Consider the following 20,316-nt stretch of genomic DNA (forward strand, 5'->3'; position numbering starts at 1 on the left):
TGCAAACGAGTTATTTTATCCTAACAAATATATTATGCGGATACTTTCTTTTCTATCTTGTAAACATAGACTCTATAACCTTTCTGTCAAAATTGGTAGGATTTTTAAATTGACATGCCATTGACTCAGCTTACTGATGTCAGGTAAAATCTTCAACCAAAAGATTTTCTGCTTGCATTCCTACAAAGCTAAAATTACCTGGTCAAAAATCTTTCTTGCCCTTTTACTGCCTTATTTTTGCTTTGATCTGATATCAATTCCATAGGAAAAAAAAAAATCGCTGACAAAATTCCTGCGTTGTCCTTACTGTCAGGAGTAGCGCTGAAGCATCGGATGTTCAGTTACTGTGACAGCTACCCCGGATTAGCACATTATGACTGAAAGTTGAGATTGATTTCCAAAACCTGTAGAAATATTTTTAGTTCAATTATGGGTCCCACATGTTTGTTTTTTTTTTTCATGCAGTAGGTGCCTTGATCTGCATGGTTGTCAGTGAAAGGCTTTTGATTCTTTACCTGCCTTATTAAAATAGGTGTCTGTTCTTCCAATTACTATCGTATGTGTGTCTTGATCTTTTTAAGGCAATCAGCATCGTAAATCGCCTTTTTCTTACATCTTACTTGAGCACAAAGGGTTGTTCAAGGACATGGACTGTGGGTCCCAGGATCCCAACCCAGCAGTTTACCAGCTGGACCATTTTACTTGGGCATCTCACCAGCTCCATTATAGAGCTGCTTACGTGAATGCACTTAGGTGATGTCCTAAGCAGTATTTAAAAAGTCTTAATTTTTTTTTGCTCTGTGGAAAATGCGTACAGAACTGTAAGAAAGTGAAATTTATATCTCAGTAGAAATAATGTACAAGGGCCTGATCCACCAGCTATTAAAGGAATAGATTTTGTGCTAGTTCTGCACAGAAATGCCAATTTATCTCCAACAAAGTAGTGCCATATACACATTTGGAGAAGTCGAGGAAAACTGTTAAATCTTCTTTCAGTTATAATGATCTTGTGACACAGTAACTGAATTTTTCCATATCTGTATTACTCTAAAACTAATCTTGTAAGTATAAATCACCCAGTGACCAAATGTTCTCATTGACACACAACCAAAGCGACTGCTACATTTGCACCTGTGTGAATGTAACTGAACCCAGCATTTAGCCCTTACAGTTATTTTTACAGTAGCTTAAAAAAAACCCCATTAATTGTAAAAAATTGCAAAATATTTCCTACACTAAATCTCTTTCTGGCATCAGAGCTGAATTTGGCTTGTGCTTCACTCTAGGTCTTCTCGCTCTCTTGGACTGACTCTGCGGGGTTGTGGCCAGCAGCGATGTGCCAAACAGCCAGCAGATGGCCCCTGAATTCCTCCACTTTTTTACAGGGCGGTATTTAATGAGTTCCTGAAACAAGATTAAGATCTCTTGTACTTAATGAACCTGCTGCCTCAACTCAAAAGCTTAAAAATAAACTAAGGCAATTAGACATGTAGTTAAATTTAGCATGCAAAAACAGAAGGCCAAGATTCCTGTTTGTACCACCAGTCCAGCACACAGGAATTCAGAATACCATGGAAGTTTCCAAGAAAATGTTTTTCTAGCACAGGCGACTGTTAGCTGGCATAGAGCCGGTGTTTCTGGCCTCCTCTTCATCTTCCCACTTGATACCAGCGAAAGAGAATGGGGAGGGGATGTGCTGGCGCAGTAGGTTATGCTTAGGTTGGATTTAGCAGGTTTATGGTCTCCTTGGCTGTAGTCAGCAAGCCAGAGGAGCTACTGCTGCCTCTGCCATGGCCCAGGATGGCACAGATCTATCCCAGGGATTTGCCTTAATAGGCAAAGGAAAAAATCTAGGCCTGAAATGTCTGTTATAAACAACTTGCTTCACACGGGCAGAGTCTGCTTGCTTGCTCTCTGTGTTCTCTGAGTAAGAGACGTTATGGAAGTATGTGCTTGGGCCCTCTCAGGGCACAGATTAAAGCAAGTTGGGAACTTTACAGATATATGACTCTGCTCACGCAACCGGAGCAGATATAAAATGACATACAGTAATCCTGCTTTAATAACCCGTTGCCTGCTTCAGTAGGTTTCTCAGCCAAGTTGCTGCATATGTGCTCAGAACCAGGAAACTCACCTTCTGTGCTCAATGCCACAGGACCACCAAAATGCCATAGAATCATAGGATTGGAAGGGACCTCTGGAGATCATCTAGTCCAGCCCTCTGCCAGAGCAGGGTCACCTTAGAGCAGGTTGCACAGGAACGCATCCAGGCGGGTTTGGAATGTCTCCAGAGATGGAGACTCCACCACCTCTCTGGGCAGCCTGTGCCAGGGCTCTGCCACCCTCACAGGAAAGAAGTTCCTCCTCATGGTTAGGTGGAACTTCCTATGCTCAAGTTTGTGCCCGTTACCCCTTGTCCTGTCACTGGGCACCACTGAAAAGAGCCTGGCCCCATCCTCCTGACACCCATCCTTTAAGTATTTATAAATGTTGATAAGGTGTCCCCTCAGTCGTCTTTTTTTCCAGACTGAAGACACCCAAATCCCTCAGCCTTTCTTCATTAGAGAGGTGTTCCAGTCCCCTCATCATCTTGGTAGCCCTTTGCTGATCCCTCTCCAGCAGTTCCCTGTCCTTCTTGAACCGGGGAGCCCAGAACTGGACCCAGCACTCCAGATGCGGCTTCCCCAGGGCAGAGCAGAGGGGGAGGATGACCTCCCTCCACCTGCTGGCCACACTCTTCTTGAGGCCATGGAGAACCTTCCATTTAAACTTCTGCATAGAGACCCGGTTTCATGGGGGCTTCCACCTTCGTCTATTGCCCTTTTCAGCTATGGAATGAATTGAACAGTCAGGTCTCTAAAAAGAAACGACTCCTTTCAATGCTGTTTCTCTGATTGGAGTTTGAAATGGCCCTAGGAAACGTGAAATATTTAATCCTTTATATTCCTCGGCATATCTTGGAAGTGATTAAAATGAGTTTAGGCATATTCTTGAATATATTTATGCATGATCTTGACAGATGGGAACATTTGTTGCCATTGCTTAAGGGAAAGGTTAATATAAGTAAGAAGAATATAGTTTCCAGAATTACATGCATGAACTTGCTGCCAGTAGAGGTCCTAAATACTCCTTCATTCACATTAGCAGGGTGGTTCAGATCAAACTTGAAGAGAAAACAATAATGTAAAATGTCCATGGGCTAAATTCTATTTCTCATTTAGAAGAGGGCAGGAGGACAGAAAATCGTTTCTGTACCTTTTGTCTCTTCAGGTCTTGCTCTTTGACAGGTCCTGTGTTTATTGGCAGAAAGAACAGTGACTGTAAGTTTGCAATGTGTATGAACAAGTGCCAGTCACGTTTAATTATACAGAGAAATACTTTCTGCCCTGCATCTCTCTTGGAATCGGAATAGAATTCACAACTGCTGGCCTTATCTCAGGGCTGTGATCAGTGATGCTATTTGTAGATGAAAGGGGGCTGAATCTGTCCCTCTGTTTTCCAAAGGGGCTGTACAGGCTTGCATGATGCAGCCACACTACCCTTAAAGCAGCTGTATGGTTTAAAGTGTATTCCTAGTTTTTCTTATGCCTTCTAGTTTAGCACTGTGACTTAGATTAGACTACAGTTCCGAATCTTAGCACGCTGGGGGATAAGCTTGGTCACAACCTGCGAACACATTATTACACAAATAATAATTATGGAAGCATTATTCATAGCGGCAGGGAATAGAATTCAAGGCTTTAACTGAGATTATGGATTGGAAGTATCATGCAGCTATTTTTATTTTAAAAACATAGATCTCTGTCCTGCCCTGTGCCAAGCACCTGGACTTCTCCCACAAGCTTCAGTGGACATTGTAAACACTTGGCGGTTCTCAGAATCACAAACCACCCATATTTACTGCCTTAGAGAATTCACAGGCGTGAAGGGTTACATGCGTAGTATTTTGCAGCTGGATGCAAGATCACAAAAGCCTGTATGACAGACTGGACACTATGCATTTCTAAACTGGAAGTTGATGGTTTGAAAAGCAAGCCACTTCAGCTGTGGTAAAACATCCTGATAAAGCAGCTGAGCATAATTTGCACCCCCGTGCTCCTTTTTTTTTTTTCTTGGGGGATTTCCATTATCAGGAGAAATACATGACAGGATAAATAGATTAAAGACTAGAAAAAATAAGGCTTTACCCAAGTTGATAAGTATATAGTGAATCTCCTGGAGTACCAAACTAGAGCCATTTCAACAGTATTTAAAGCCAGCTAGGAGCATGTGCCGAATACCAGCCTAGTTTTCAGACGGCTGAGGACCAATTCTGTGCTCTTGTCACAGCATTTCAAAGTGACCGTGTGTGATTTCCTTCCCTGCTGTGGGTCTGGAAATCATGGCACATTGTGAGGCAGTTTGAAATGATTTGAAGAACAATGCTATGGAGGACGCAGGTACAACTCTTTGGGGTTTGGAGGACGTGATGCTATTTCAGGAATGTCAAGAAAAAGAACAGAGATTAATATTGAAAGTTTCTTTATAATCTCACACTGTTCCTCTTCGGAGTGTCTTACAGGCTTTTGATAATTAATCCTGCTAGACAGGGAGTAGGATAAGGAAATATTGTCCTCACTTTACAGTGTCACAGAGAAATACTCCATTCCAGAGCCAGGACTGAGGCACGAGTTCCTGATTCCCAGTCCTGTGCTCACATGAAATGTGTAAGTAATTAAACTTCTTTTACTTATTTCAGCCGCTTCTCGTTAACCAGGAGTGTAAACTCATTAGAGGAGGAACTTTTTGTTACATGTGCTTGGGAACACCAGCACAATGAGGCTGTGAATCCCTCTAAGCCTCTCTAAGTGTTACTGTAGTGTAAACACCAATCACGGAAAAGGCACTTCTCATTTTTAATGATTATGTCTCAAAACGCAAACAAAATCAAATAGGATTCAGTGTTACTTTAATTTAAATTTTAGTGCAATTTTCAGAGCAGTTCTCTGTTTACCTGAGGAGTTGAGCTTTTGTCAGAAAATTTTCCCACTTCTAAGAAATAAAGAAGAAATTGTTCCCACATCTAAAATAAAGAAGATGCTTGTTACCAGTTATTCATGCCACTTATTTGAATCGGGTTTTTTTAGCTGTGCTCAGATTTGTTGCTAAATGGCTTCAATTTACACAATTTTTCTTGAATATATTTGCACGCAAATACCCATTTTTTTCAAAAGTTTTTGGCTTGTTAACATACTTCACAACCATGTGAACGTTCCATGTTCTAATTAACCTTAGAATTACATTGGAATTGGTCCTTAGTCGTCTGAAAGCTAGGCTGGTATTTGACACATGCTCCTTGCTGGCTTTAAATACTAATCAGAACATTTTATGTCCTAATGAAATAATTCAAGAGCAATTCTATCAAGGAAGCCATCGTCGCTTTAACTGTGCTTGCCTATCAGTGCCTTGCTGACTGATAGATATTCTTGTTCCATTCATAGTATTCTGGTTTAGTGAACTCAGACTGACTAGAAAGATATTGTCCAAAAAAAGAATATTAGCTGGTTGTGTAGGACTTTCTAACAGTAATAATGTCCCAGGCTCAGGACAGGACAAAGCAAGAGATGACAGTGAGACGCGCTATAAGGTAGATACAGCAGGGACAGTGTGGCAGGGGCAGTGCTGTGGACTCCCACCAGGAGTGCTGGCAGAACAAGCGGGAGGGAGGACAGGCGGGTTAGGACAGGGAACACACTCTAGGGTACAAGGTTCTTCAGGAGAAAACGTTTGGTGCTGTGGAGTTGTTTTCTTCACTGATGAATAAATGTACATTGAATTTCGGGCCAAAAAAAAATACTTACTGCCTGTGTGGTGGTGAGTGATCACACAGTGTGTCTCTGCTCACCTATTCTATGGGCCAGATCCTTGACTCTTGCCAGAGGGGTTACTCATGTCTTTGATAGCGAAGATGAGCCGTGAACGCTAGCGAAGTAGTTGAGAATTCCCTTAAGGTAGGCTAATGCAGAAATGGCATAGAACAGTGTTATTCACACTACATCACACCTCTTTGTTGTCTTTGTTTGTGTTGAGAGGGATTAGGGCTAGGATGAAGAAGGATTTTTGTAGAACACCAACACATCCTGAGCTAGAAATGTAACTGTTCCTAGCTATCATTAACTGCCTGCCAGCATCGTAGTTGTTGTAAAGCTACTTCAAATTGCACGTGGGGCTGACTATGCTCAGCTAGCAGCAACTTGAAAAGGTACATAAAGTGAATTTTGCTACCCTTGGTTCCTGTGCCGAGCAGAGCTTGGCTCCTTTCTGTGCGCCACGTCTGAACTGCACTCCTATATTCAGTAATTTCTGGTGGCGAGCTGACGTTTCTCTGTGACACTTGCCCTCCTCACGCTCCAGCAGAGACGCTGTCTAGCTTTAGCACACTCATGCTGCCAGAGCTAGAAAAATGATTTCTTCTGAATCCGGAGAGGTTATGCTCAAGACTAAGAATAACTGTCCAGAACAAGAAGATAAGTTTCAGCAAAGATATTTTCTTTAGTACTTTTTTTTTTTTTCTAAATTAAACTCACGTGGTATGTAATGCCCTTGTTGAATCACAGAACTACGGAGTTTATAGCAAATAATGCTTCCATTATGCAGCTCTTTGAATTCCTGCAATCTTACTTTGGCAGCGTCGTCTGCTTTGGAGGATCATAACTCCTCCATTTTAGCAATCTGAAGCCCAGCTCAGAACGCAAAATTTCAATAACATCTTGCCACCATCATATTTTTCAGATCCATAACCTGAGCATGTTTGATACTCAGAAAGCCATCGGTGCTACAGAGAGTGAGTCTAGTACAAAAATGCATCAACAGAAAGACCATTAAAGTCAATTGTACTCTCCTCTTTTTTTATCAAATGTTACCTTCCTAATTACAAGATGTTCTGCCAATTGCATGCAGGAAATGCAGATGCTTTCCTCATTCTTATCCATTGCTCCCATTTTGCAATGATGAAGCAGCTCTTTGAATGGTTTGGGGGTTTATTCCACAATTTAATGTGGAATTTCAAATAATTTAACAGATGGCATCGTCATCATTTTTCCTTCCCCACAGAATGAAAATGAACAAACACTTGACATTTCCAATATGTCTTCATCTACTGCAAGAATTTTTAGAAACCATGAAAGAGTGTTATCTGCTTTGCCTTAGATGGACAGGATTGTTAAATGTGTCCTAACTATCTCCTCTCCTGCATTAGCAACGCGACTGTGTGGAAAATTGATGTATAACCACATAATCAACATACTTGTGTTTTGTACCGTGAGCTCTGTCTGTAATGAAGCACGAACATGCAATGCTAGAGCTATTTCAGCGTAAGAGTATAGAATATTTGTTAGAGAAATTAGCCGGAGCTGCTAAAGTACCTAGAAATCAGCTCACATTTACAAACGTACAGCAGATGCATCATTTGGCAAAAGATTTCTGCAGTCGGTAATTTGCTGTTCATCAGGGATTGCCTCTTAAATCTGTGATCCAAGCTAGGGTGCGGATGACATAGAAGGATAAATTTAGACATGGCTGAAAACAATTATTTTGATTAAGCCTCCAGCCAATGAGAGTAAGATTCTTCTTATTCCTCCCCTTCCCCCTCACTCACCCCCTCCAGTGAAGGAGGAGGAGACTGTGTGAGTATAACTTATCTTCATTTTACATGCAGTGGATGCTTTGGTTTAGCTCTCGCTATTGTAGGGTCTGCTCAACAGAGCAGAGAGTGTTTTTTTAGTGAATGCGACACCTTGCTTTGTGTTTAGCATTGTTTAGTTAGTATTGCAAAAGGTGCTAGAAGGGAAATAGTGAATTTTTGTTTACCTGCAAAAGAGAGACCGTATCTTTAAAATAAATTGGCTTCTCTCGGACCTATGTTTCAACTGGGAGAAACCCTCGGACTGGGTGAGCTGATTTTGCAGGGAAATACTCGCTACTTCTTTGGTTCTAGTGGTGAAATGAACTTTCCAAACGTGTAACGTAGTGTGGTTCCCACACAGCAGTTGATAGCGACTGCTCTCGCTTGCTCTCAGCCTTGTACCCAGCTGGAAACCAGCAGCAAAGTTGTCCCCTGGCCCTCTTGGCTCCTGAGCTGCTACTTGGTCATTCCAGTCTCTAATAGTTTTGGTAATTTTTCCCCGTTTTAGGGCAACGGCGTTGTTTGTCCAATCTAGTATGCGGGCGTAGTAAAAGCAATGCCAACTAGTCTTTTAAAAAAACGTCAACACCAGCATCATTTAACCAATTAGAGCTATTTTATTAGAAACAAAATGACTTTAATCTTGGCTGGCAAACTTGTATCTACTAAGCTTTGGTTTGCTGTGATCATAAATAGCTCTGCTTTCTTAAAAAAAAAAAAGGAAAAGGAGGTAAAATGCCATTTTTTAGTGATTATCTGTATGGATGCCTTCACATTACAGATTTTTGTTTTTGTGGTTTTTTTTTTTTCTAAAAACAGTCATTTCATTTGGGGCTGTGCCTCTGTGTATTTAACTTCAACACCGCTCTAGCTGAAGGCTAGGAGATATGGGTGTCCTTAAGTTGTGTTGCAATTCCTTTTTCCTCGTTTCTTTTTTGGTGGGGATCTGGGGGGAGGTTATTTCTTGGCTGCTTAGTGTGGTTAGTGCTTCTTGTTATGTTAGAGTGGAGAAAGATGACCAGAACATCTGGTGGAGGAGTGGATGGAAAATGGAGCTGAAAGGTTATAAGTTGCAACATTGTAAACTATAATTGCAAAATAAAATAGCAAGCACTTCAGAAATAGGAAATTCTATCTTATTTACTCTATGGTAATTGTTGGCACTTGCCTACAATCCTCTGCAAGCCTGTCTGTGATTGACAGCGCAACTCTAGCCAGAGCAACCAAAAATAACCCAGCATTTGAGTAATTTTAGGCTTTTCATAATCTAATACTGTCACAAATAAAAGCCAGTGTAACATGTGGGCAAATTGAACTCTCTTCATAGGTACAGTAGGGTAAATTGGGCAATTCTGTGGGAAGGCGTACTAAGAAAGCACTGAATGTATCTTACTTCAGCAATTCTTGACCAGAATTAAATAGGATTAGCTCCTTTTTTTGTTCATTAGCCTTAATATTTCTGAAATTAGTGAAGTTCTTCTATACCTAGATTCTTGTTGGGGTAAAGAGGCTGGCAGAGGGAGGAGGAGGAAGCACCAGCATTGAAAAGCTCGCTCATTCTCAGAAAGAGCCTTAATAAATAAAATTCTTAGCTGGTCTTTGTCAGAAAACCTATTGAGCCTTCCCGAGCTGCTGGGCCAAACAAATTTGAAATAGTTGGAAATATCCTGCTGAAGCATTAGTAGATACTGTTTTAATCTTTAGCTCTGGAGTTACCGCCTATCATTGATCCCCACAGCCTTGTTGAGAGAGGAAGAAATAGTTATTTCTCCAATATAGAATTCCTGAAAGTCTCCAAGTTTTTTTTAAGGCTTCTTCCTTGGAGAATTACAATGGTAGGGTCAAAGCCCTGATGAATTCTGTTACCTCCCCAGGACTACAGTAACATTAGTAATACAGATCTGCAGCATCAGAAAATTTTGTGTGACTGTTTTTCCTTTATTACTAATTACAATATTAGTACTTGTAGGCAGTGCTGTGCCTGTGGCAGATATTTCGGCACCGAAACGCTGGATGACACAATAGATCTGCTTGTGGCTTTTTAGTAGTACATGTTTTTGACAACCCTTTTAAGGAATTGTCTGTTTTGAGGACAGGCACAAAAGTCAAGCCACATTAACTTGTCAAGTGGATTAGTCATTAAACACCTTTGTGGACGTTTTAATTCAGAATTAAAGTGGCTTTAATAATTGGATTTAGCTTACTTTGCTTCCAAAGTAAATTCAGGTAAATCAAATTAAGGTTAATTCAGTGTAAAGGCATGGGCAGATAGCCTCATTATGTGCTACGTGGAGCAACTGAGAACATCGCTGCTTAGCTGCTCCTTAGCACCCTCCCATTCCCGTTGTGTTCCTGTGGTGTTCCACAGCTCAGCTCCCAGAAAGGGCTTCTTGCTAGTCTCATACTACCGTAGGTTATGGCAGATTAATTCTGCTCTCCTTAATTAGGAGTTTAGTCTGTCGCTGATCGCAGGAACTGCAGTCATGTTGTACTTTCTTGACTCTGTAGTGGGTACTTGATGCTCTAACAAGTAGCTTGGAAACGTTAACTCTATCATAGACAGCTCCAGCTATTTGCAAAATGAATGTATGTCCCTGCCTGTAAAATATATGCCCTTAGGATGCCTTGGAGGGACTCTGAGGGTCCTTATTAAAGGTTCGTAACTGTTGAGGAGCAATACTCTTATGTATGCTGCAGAATCTTTGCAATTTTAGGGACTACCTTCCTAATTTACAAAAGAAATGTCAGGGCAGCAAATTGCATATGGATAGGAATAGCAAGCCAGCCAATAATTACAGCTGCAGCTACCGCATTGTTGGAAGAACAAAAGAGATCCCATAAACTATAACCCCAGTGTTCAAGCTTGAGGTTGTTTCTTAAAGAACAAGTCTCCTAAAGGAGAGGGAATTTGCATCCTAAATAACCACATAACAATACTAAAATAAAGGAGGGAGATGAGTTCACTTAAATGTAACGTCATCTGTGAAATGAGGTATGTTACATGAAGCAGAAAATAAAGTTGTTTTGAAGTCATTTCACTTATTTAAAAAAAAAAACAAACAACCCCCAAACCACTGAATTTTAAAGAATATAGAGTAAATTAGATCATGCTATTTCCAGCTGTGACCATGTAATCTTCCATTCACCAAACAGCATTTGACTAAATGAAGAGCCAGGTGACAGCTCTCTAACTAAAACTGAAGTGCTCAAGAAGGTGTCACTGATATAATGACCTAGCTTTTATGGCTTATGCTTCCTCTTTGATAAATGCTCACTAGATATTAATTGCCCCTCCTGTGATGGCAATGAACATAATTCATTCATGATGATGAATACAGTTCCAGTAATCCAAATCGCTTCCATTTTTATACTTTTTTTTTTTACAGGAAGCCTCTTATTTGCCAGATATTGACACACTGCCTGAACTACACAGTATGAAAAATGAGGTGCTGCTTATGACCGTTTGGCTGTCAAGTTGTGGCCAAGCAGCTACAGCTCAGTGCGGTGGGCAGGAGCCTAACGTGGGGCTGAGAGCAACCAACATCTACCAGGCCCTTGTGACGTGGCTTCTCTCTCTGGTGAGTACATGCAATGGCAGTGCGCAAAAGAAGGTTCTGCATGATTGAGGCTGTGTTTTGCCCTCCAGTGAATATATAAGCGTTCTTGAAATCACCTTCTTCCAACAGGTACAAAACAGTGCCTGAACGAAGGGGAAATTATGGTCTAGCTCACCTTAAAGTCAGTAAATAAAAGTCTTGAAGTCAGTGGGAGCTGGATTGTGCCTGTAGTTTACAAAGAACAAGGCACAGAAAGTAAAAAAAAAAAAAAAAAAAGTGGTTGAGCCAGACTCACGGTAGTCAAAAGTGACTACTGGAAGTAGAGGGCTTTCTAACTTTGTCCTTGGCAAAAGAAGCGAATAGACACAGGTGCCTGTTTCTTACCACTTGTCCTAATTAAGTATAGATCCTTCTCATAGTCAAGAGGGCTATAAACAAGCGGTGGTCTGTTTCATATTCATTGTCCTTTGGATCACATATTTTTCTCCTCTAAAGAAGCCACCTTTTCCTCACTCTTCCTATTCATCCCATATTTTTCCCCTAGGGAAAGCAGGCGATATGTATTTTTCCTCCTCACCCTGCATGTTGGCCTCATTCTTTTCCCTGGTTAAAGACATTGACATACCAATCCCAATCCATGCGCTCAAGGTAGACTTCACCCTGAGCGGACAGCCCGCACAAGGCTTTTAAATTTCTTAAACTCCACATAAACAGTATTAATTGTTAATGATGTTCACACTTCCATTAAAACATTGCTAACATTCTTTAATGTTAGTACAATGCTAATGAAAATTGCCACTTGAACAGCCCCAGAGTCTGAAACTTCCATTCAGAAACTAGTTAGCTCATGACCAGTTGCAGCGTGAGCTTTCTTCCTGTGTGTTATTCCCATTTAAAAAAACCTGAGCTCTTTCCAAGCTTGAAAGAGTAACTCAGCTTCCAGGGCTTGGTGTCTCTCTGCTGAGACTGTAGGGCCAAATGTTGTGATGGACTTCGTGGCCAAGAGAAACTGGGGTAAAATCCAGTTTCTCGCATGGGTTCTCAAACAGCTGTTAGATAGCAATGAAAAAGTCAGCATTTCTTTCATTAAAAGCGTGGAAATGTCGAGACCTTTGTAGACCAAATTCTCATCTGGTCATAATCTATGTAGCTCCACTGGTTTGCTGGCTTCCTGGCTTGTGTAAATCAGCATATCTTTGTTGATTTTGCATTTTGTTTTATTTTGTTTGATTGCATTGGAGCTATGCTGATTTCTGCCAGTTGAGAACGCGATCCTCCAGATGCGAGCATTCACCGGTGACAGAGCTGCTACAGAATTTCCCATGTGAAACCCACATTCAAAGCAGTCAAGGACTTGGTAGTGCTGTTTTGAGTGATACCACTGACCTATGCAACGGTTTGAAAATCCACTCAGGCCCTGTGTTGAGAACATATTTCTAAAGGCGTTTATCTCACTCTAAATAGTTTTGGTTTATACATGCAGTAAATAGCAGAGCTGTTAATCTATCTAGAGATCTAGATAGAGATCTAGATGATGGTGTAAACCATGAGAACAAGACTTAGTGGTTTCTGTATTCGCCAGAGCCCTGGGAAGGAATTGCAGTCCTGTAATTCAAACTTGCCTGTCTCTTCATCTAGTGTGTGATCTGGTTCGGGTATCTCTGCTTCACATGGCTGCCGTTCCTTATCATGGCTCTGCTGGTTGCCTGTGTCTGACTTTCCCATAGCCTTCTGCCCTCTTTCACCTGCTACCCAGGTTTCAGGATGCTTTGCTGCACTACAGTACCTTCCTGGTTTGTTCCAGGTATCTTTCCTGTCTCTTTTCTACCCTATAATAAAGTTTCTTGTGTGTTCTGTACGATAAAGTACACCATTGCTGCAGCCTGACTTTGAGCAGCCTTATGAGCCAATGAGCTCCTGTTGGAACCCTGTCTCTGGAATGAAACTGATATTTATGATAAAAAATGTCCAGTGCACATCTTGGGGTTGGCAGAAATTGCTTTTTACCTTTCTTGTTTTGGATCAGATATGCATATTGGAAAATAGAATGTTTGCCTCCCACACACACGTGAGCACAAAAAAATCTTATCAAAAAGAAATCAGCTCAGTCTAACTAAAAGGTGTATTCACCGGATAGGGATTGATGGGATTTTGGGTAGTAGTGATCACTAATAGGGAGACAAAGGCTTATTAAGGAAGCCTGCACTAGCTCCTCAGAATGGCATAATCACTTAGCATTGATTTTTGAACTGAGATTGGATTGATCTCATTATCATTAATAAAGGCAGCGCACAGTGCCACTGTGACAAGAACATGCAGCGCAGCGTTGACGGGGACTCTGTTCTCCTTTCTTGCTCGACTAGGGAACTAATGCAAGTTCTTGCTTTCACATGGTCTAACTGGTGGAAGTCAGAGCTTGCAAGTCCTCATTGAGAAAATAAATCCGATGACTTATCAAAACTCACATGTTATTCCTATTTAATTTGGTCTTTATTGATTTTTCTACTGGCTAAACCACAGCTAATCCACTAATCGAGCGAGAGTGCTCCCTGGATTATTTTATGTTATGGGGCTGTACTCAAAAGCAACGGAGCAAGATAAAGGGTTATTTTCAGTCTCTAAATACAGTCATCTCAAAATGAAATTATGCTCAAATGGATTTGCAGGTGCCTCCTGTGACAATGAAAGCTGGACCCAAAGCTCCGTTTCAGGTGGTAGGGCTGCAGCAGGCCTGGCGAGAGGATGGCTTGGCCCTGTATGCTTGTCTGATGCCAGCAGATGAGGCTTCAGCCCAGAGCAGCACCAAGACCCAGAAGATAAAAGTGAGTAGCAGCATTTACACTTGCCAGTCGTGCACAACTGCCATAGGCAGTTCCCACTGGTTTTTATGAAGGACCAATTGGATGTGCTGATTCAAACTCAAACTTCAGTAAGCCAGGGTAGAGCAGCATAAGTGCTGCTCTAAATTAGAATGGGGGAAGAGCCCAGTACTGTGGGAACTGAAAGATTGCTTACAGCTAATTGCCAACTCGAGCTGTTCTCAGTTACGCTGAATTTAGATTATGTGCAGATGAGAAACCAGCTCTCTGTGGTGTAGTCTTTTGTCTGTGCTGCTCATTAGCTGTTAATATATTGTTGGTGGCTGTAACCCCACAGTGCAGAAATGTGACTGGATTCAGAGGAAAAATATCTTTGGCTGGTATTACGGCTTTTGCTTTTATATTTTAACCATGTGATGAATGTGGCCCACAAGAGGGAATGTTGTCTTCCTATTTGGCTCCCAGGAATCTGGGCCTGGAGACAGGACCTGAGACTGTGTTCCCTCAACTCTGGTAGACTACAGAGTCTGTGCTGCGCAAAAAAGCGCCAAGCTGAAGGGTCTGGCACACAAGCTGAAAATCTCTCACATGTAGGTGTCATGGTGTAATGTAGGGCATGATATGAACCTGTGCCCTGAAAACAGCAGAGCTATGAAATAGCAGCTCTGGGGCCTACTTTGTTGTCTCTGTCTTTTCACAGAGCTAATATGATACAGATTGGTACTCTGAGCATCTTGTTCTGTTTTTGTTTTTGGAGATAGCTTGTTAAGTATTATTGCTGCTCTTGCCTGGTATAAATACCTATCCTGTCTATGCAGCGTAGCTGACTCTTGTTGGAAAATGGACCCAGGTATGTGTGGGGAGCAGCGATCCTTGTGTACCCAAGATCTCCTGCAGGTCACTTGCTTGAATAACTATCCTTTTACTGAATAACCTTTGAGATGCTGCTCCTGTGCTCTGTTGAGGTTGCTGAATGTCTTTCAGGTGGCTCAAAGAAACACTCGTAGCTTTAGCAAGCTGGGAGTGGATTTTCTACTCTATTTTTGCCTGCCTCCCCCCAGTAATGTTAACATGAATGTGATGATGTATGTGCTTATTATCCACACTTCCTCTATGCTGAAAAGACCCCGTAGGATCCAATAGCAGGTGGTCTTAGTGGGGCTCCAGGTATCTGAGTCGCACCTGCTGGACACATCATGTGAAGTTTAAATGGAAGAGGAAGTGTAAACGTGTTTTAAAAACACGCTTAAGCTTCCCCTGCTCAGCTGCAGCAAGCATTCTTTGCTTGCAGCTGCCTGCCTGTGAGCAGCAAAGATTACATTTCCCATGATGTATCATAGAGCCTGGAGTATGACAGCTGTGGCTCCAGTGCTCCTGCAAGTAAATGATTGATGCTGCCAACAAATGTCATGATTAAAAGCCTACCAAAAAAATCCAACCCCAAAACAATAAGCAACCTTCCCTTTAGTGTTTGAGCACCTGTAGGCAGAAGCAGCAAGGCTAGTGAGGCTAAGCAGTCTGCTAGCCTGGACAAGGGATTAATGTTGATTTCTGCCTAAGGCAACTGAATTCAAGATGTTTGCTCTATGGAGCAAAGAAAATGGAGGAACCGAGACTGACCTGTCTCCTGTCTGCTTGCCTTGTTGCTCTCTGATGATTTTGGCTTAGTTGGTGAAAGCATCAAAATTATTGAGCACTGACTATGCTCAAAATATGCATCCAGTGTCATGTAATTGGATGAACTTCTGAAGCTGTGGGCTCAGGCTGCTCTGAACACTCGGTTGGGGCTGGGAAGGGTTGTGTTGGTGGTCAGTGGAACGAGCCAGAGTTTCCAGTCTGCATCTAAATCGTAACTGCTATTCTGCTGTACCATTTATCGTTACTGACACCGCTGTTGAGTTCAGCTGCCATGCGCAGCAGTGAACACACAAGGTGTTTGGACAGTGCTCCTCAAAACAAGACTATGCATAACTGAGGTTTCCCGTCATTAGAGGCTCTACCGTATGTCTTTGTGGGAACAATGACTTTTGTCAGTTTTGCTTTCCTGAGGCATTTGTAAAGCTGCTACTTTCCCCAACAGAGATCTAAGCTGATAGGCACAACAAAAGTCTTGCAGAAATGTCAGTGCCGCAGCAGAGAGACAAAAAACAAGAGTGACTAGTCCTATCTTCCCATTCCTCCCCTTGAGCAGCTTCAGCTATAGTTGGAAAGAAACGTGGTAGATTTTACTCTTTGCGCCTAAGTCTTCAATCTCTTGCTGTAGTGTTAATGTGCAGTTTTTTAATGGTTGAATCGGATAACAAAATTCTGTGGTGGCACTTATTGGTTCTTGTTCCGGTTGTCTCCTACAAACACAAAGAGAATCACGTATTGGGACTTACCTTCAAAATTTGACTGGGTTTCCAGGCATTTTTGTTACCTCTATTTGCTGTAAGAATGTAGGGTGATCTCGTTACTTTTTTTTGGATTATGTAAAAAAGACATACCAAGTAGTATAAGTGTTAACCAGAAGCATTATGACAAATTGATATTTTAATGTTCTTTAAGGTGTAGAGTCCAGAGTCCGTTTTCAGTGCTAAAGATGGGTAAGTACAAAACTACACAACACAGTAGGTACAGATTTGTGCCTGCTTGATGCTAAGAGGGAAATGCCCATCTTTCTCTGTGCATCTGAACTCATATCTCGTAACGGCAGCAAAATGACAGTTGTCTGTGGATTTTCTTCAGATTGTAATATGAATACGATTTTTACAGCGGACATTGGATTGCTAGTCTAAGAGCCTAAGGACCCATCTGTATCAACAAGGCAAGGTTTTACTTTCCCCAACTTGCCTCCCTGTTAATTCCCGACCCTGGTGGGATTGAAGGCGCTGAGTGCGTTTATCAGTCTCGTTGGCTTTGATGTTATTTGATTCTCTGGCTCATTGCCTGCCGCAGGGTCACAGCTCTAATGGTGGGGTGCAGTTCATCACCAAGAACTGGACCAAGGCAGCCTGCTAGTTTCATGCTGCTACAGGTTGTTGCTGGGGTTTGTAGCTGTTTTAGTTTGTTGGGTTTTTTTCCCCCCCACCAGTTGTTATTAACTGGAGCTGAGCTATATTCCAGACCTCTAAGCCATCAACTTTTTACTTACCGGTCGCTTCACTGTCATCTGTTTGTCTTTTATTGTTTGTCACACTTTATTTCTCCATCCCAAGGTCTAATGGTTATGAATACAAATATAATAGTGGTTTCTCAAGGCAAAAGCTCCTGTTCTTAGCAGATCAACCAGCCTTTTGGCTTATTCAACTGGGATGGCATCTGTTCCACTACCAAGCGGTTCTGCTATGTTTCCTCCCATTTTGGGGGGGTTTAGTTTGTTGTTTTTTTCCTTTTTATTTCTGTCCTTCTCCAAACAGCTGATAGAAGCAAGGCAAATCTGAACATCCCTGCATGGTTTTGGTTTCTTGACTTGCTGTCAGAACAAATGCTTACAACGCTCACCTCTTGTAATTCTTGCATGCTGACAGACAGGCTGCAGTTCCAAGCGTGTCTGATGGGAATTAGATTTGTACGGAGTATGCTTTCGAAGAATCTACTAAGCCTTCCCAATTAGGCACATGAGCACTGTTCAGAGCAACATAGTTCTTGTCTGTGCACTTCGATCACAATTCTGTGGTGGCTCAGGAGAGCTCGCAATCTTCGTTATTAGATTTGGGGCTTTTTTGCAGACCTTTCCCGCTTGAGCTCTAATTTCTAGGTGCAATAATAGCTGGTGTAGAGAAGATGCTTTGGGTAATTGTTGGTTCTGTTTATTTCTAATTGTTTCTTATTGAGGTCACCAATTCTGTTCTCTGAAAGTCCTCCTAATTAAGAACCAACCTTGAAAAACAAAGGGACTTAGAGGGGAGGTTAAATGATGGAAAATTGTAATTTAGCAGTGCAGTATTCAATATTAATGTATCAATATTAATATTAGTATCAATCTTTAAAAAAAATCTTGAAATTAATAAATCTTTTCATTTATATCCCTATGAAACCCTTTGCAAATTAATGTTTCATTGTATTGGGCCATTTCATGGTCCTGTTTATGGCATTTTCTCCCTCTTTAAGGGCGGTATGGAATCTGCTTCACAGTAATATTTGTGGGCTGATGGGTGTCATGAGCCAGTTATTTTATACCGGTGTCTTGCAACCAACTGAAGATGGCTGTTAACTCACCAGTCGTCATCTGCTGAGCAGTCTGAGTGCATCGAGAGCACTGGTGGAACGGCAATGCTGCTAATTTCCCCAGGGCCATCAGCAAGGGGCACTTTGATTCAAGTGTATGTGGACGCATATCCCCAAGTCACAGAGTGAGCCCTTCCACACAGCTGATGGGCGTAACTGTTGCAGACGGCATCTGCTCTCAAGTCCCATGTCCCGGGTCAGGAACTCTGACAATATCAGGACCTTCAATTCTGTCACTGGACCTGGGAGTAGAGACTTTGTGGGGTAATACCAGGATCGTGGGAGGAGTGTTTTCTGTGGATGAGGGGACACATTTAGAGCTCTTGGGTGCAGGGTGTGATGGTTTGGGAGGCGGAGGGGTGTTACGTTAGGGCTTTGGTTTGGAGAATCTGAAGTGCAGCTGTAGGGCAGACGCGTGAAGCTTGAGGCTGGGGTGGTTGCAGGCAGAGAAGAGAGCTGCTACAGGTGCATGGTGCAGAACAGAAAGTTCCTGAGGCTGTCATCAGTGCTTTGTAACCATTGACTCTTTGCAGGCTAAAGAAGTTCTACAAGGAACATTCATTTTTTACCAGAAGACTTCTGCATTTCTAGCCCGTACATGGCTTCCGGATGTTATCTGGTGGAGGGCAGAACTGGCCAGTCACTTCCAAAACCAGCTGTATCCCCTTCTTCCTGAACTTCCCTCTGTCCTGCTCAGTTACGTCACTGCTGTTAATCCTGATCCTCAGGTACTGTACAGAAATGCTTGGACTTCTCTAAACTCTTTTTTTCTCATTAGGTCCAGTAAAATTTGTGTTAACAGGTATTCTTGTTTGCTTTAGCGAAGGTTTTAAACAGAGTTTGAAAAGAAATGCTTCGAAGCTGTGTAGTTTTCCACTGAAGTGTATGAGATTACAGGGACATAGCACCTCTTAAAATCAAGTGCTTATAAAATCACTTTGCTTGCCTAAAGTCTGCAAGAAATGTTCATCTGCAAGAACATTCACCTCACGCTGCCTATAAGCAGAATGATAATTAACTTTTTCACTTCTGCCAGGTTAACAAGTGCTCTATAACAAATATTCAAGTGAATGAAATATTACAAGAATTCATTATACTTACTGGGGGAGTTTATTCCTTGCGGGCATCCAATGTTGTTTTTAGTCCTTTAACAGCCTGTCCTACCTCAATGTAAATATTTAGACCAGGTTTTCAAAGAAGCACTGAATATGAGCTGATTTCCATACCTTTTGAGGGAATGTTCTACTATTTCTTTCCGATGACATCACCAGCCTTTGGACAATCATGCTTTTTTCCCCAATATTTCTAAATCAATAAAAGCCTCAAGACACAATTCCAGGGAATGGGGAAGACTGCAATTCTGGTTCACAACGAAGTTTAGTTCTGAAAATAATGTAGCAGGAGAACTTTTCTGCAATTTCAACCAGATTTGGGGATTACTGTTGCTCTGTGAGAATCAAGGCCATGAAAGCTTAGGGACTTAGCAGTGCACTTAGCAATTTGCCTAAAGGTTTATCCCGCTTCTATGGAGGAAAAGGAGGCTTAATGCTGTTGATTTGCAGTCAGCATAGCTTTCAAGTAGAAGCAAGTGCTATAAAGCAGTCTGACGTACTTGTAAAAGATAAATCTGCTGTACACTTTTAAGACATAAAATAAGGCATCGTTTAAAACAGTCAGGGCTTTTATGCAAATCCCTTATTAGGGGAATTATAAATCATTAGAAACTGAACAGCAAGATAGCAGGCACTTTCTGGGGGTGGATCTTTGCCTTGATGCCATAGAAAAACTGGAGTCAATTTAAAGACCGCATTCTCTTCCAAAGTTCAAATGTTCTGTGCCACCCGTGTTCCCAGACCTGAATTACACAGAGACCACTATGTACCGTGGCTTTTTGATAGATGTGTCTTGCAGTTATAAAGAAAGGCTGACTTCATAAAGCGAGGCTCAATGAGCCAGACTCTCAGCAGGCAGCAGCTAACCCTGTTGTCTGCCCTGAAGCTTTACAAAGTGATACCAACTGAGAATGTTCCCAAGTGTCATTAAAATACAACCAAAAAGTGCTGCGTAG

General features: G+C 41.8%; 1 protein-coding gene across 7 annotated transcripts in view; it reads left to right on the plus strand.

The window, feature by feature from the left end:
* Positions 1 to 20,316, plus strand: part of DNAAF8 (dynein axonemal assembly factor 8) — a 96,519-nt gene that overhangs the window by 20,527 nt on the left and 55,676 nt on the right. For 6 of the 7 annotated variants that reach the window (XR_012588796.1, XM_074598301.1, XM_074598302.1 and 3 more), the window contains 3 exons: positions 11,050 to 11,241; positions 13,887 to 14,042; positions 18,782 to 18,976. Coding sequence is in view for 6 of the 7 variants with exons in the window: in XM_074598301.1 (XP_074454402.1) it covers positions 11,050 to 11,241; positions 13,887 to 14,042; positions 18,782 to 18,976 (543 nt within the window). In the remaining variant the exon portion in view is untranslated. The remainder of the gene's footprint in view (positions 1 to 11,049; positions 11,242 to 13,886; positions 14,043 to 18,781; positions 18,977 to 20,316) is intronic. The other variant, XM_074598304.1, reaches the window with a different exon arrangement.

The sequence above is a fragment of the Larus michahellis genome, chromosome 8 (assembly GCF_964199755.1).
Source record: "Larus michahellis chromosome 8, bLarMic1.1, whole genome shotgun sequence".
In the NCBI taxonomy this organism is placed as follows: Eukaryota; Metazoa; Chordata; class Aves; order Charadriiformes; family Laridae; genus Larus; species Larus michahellis.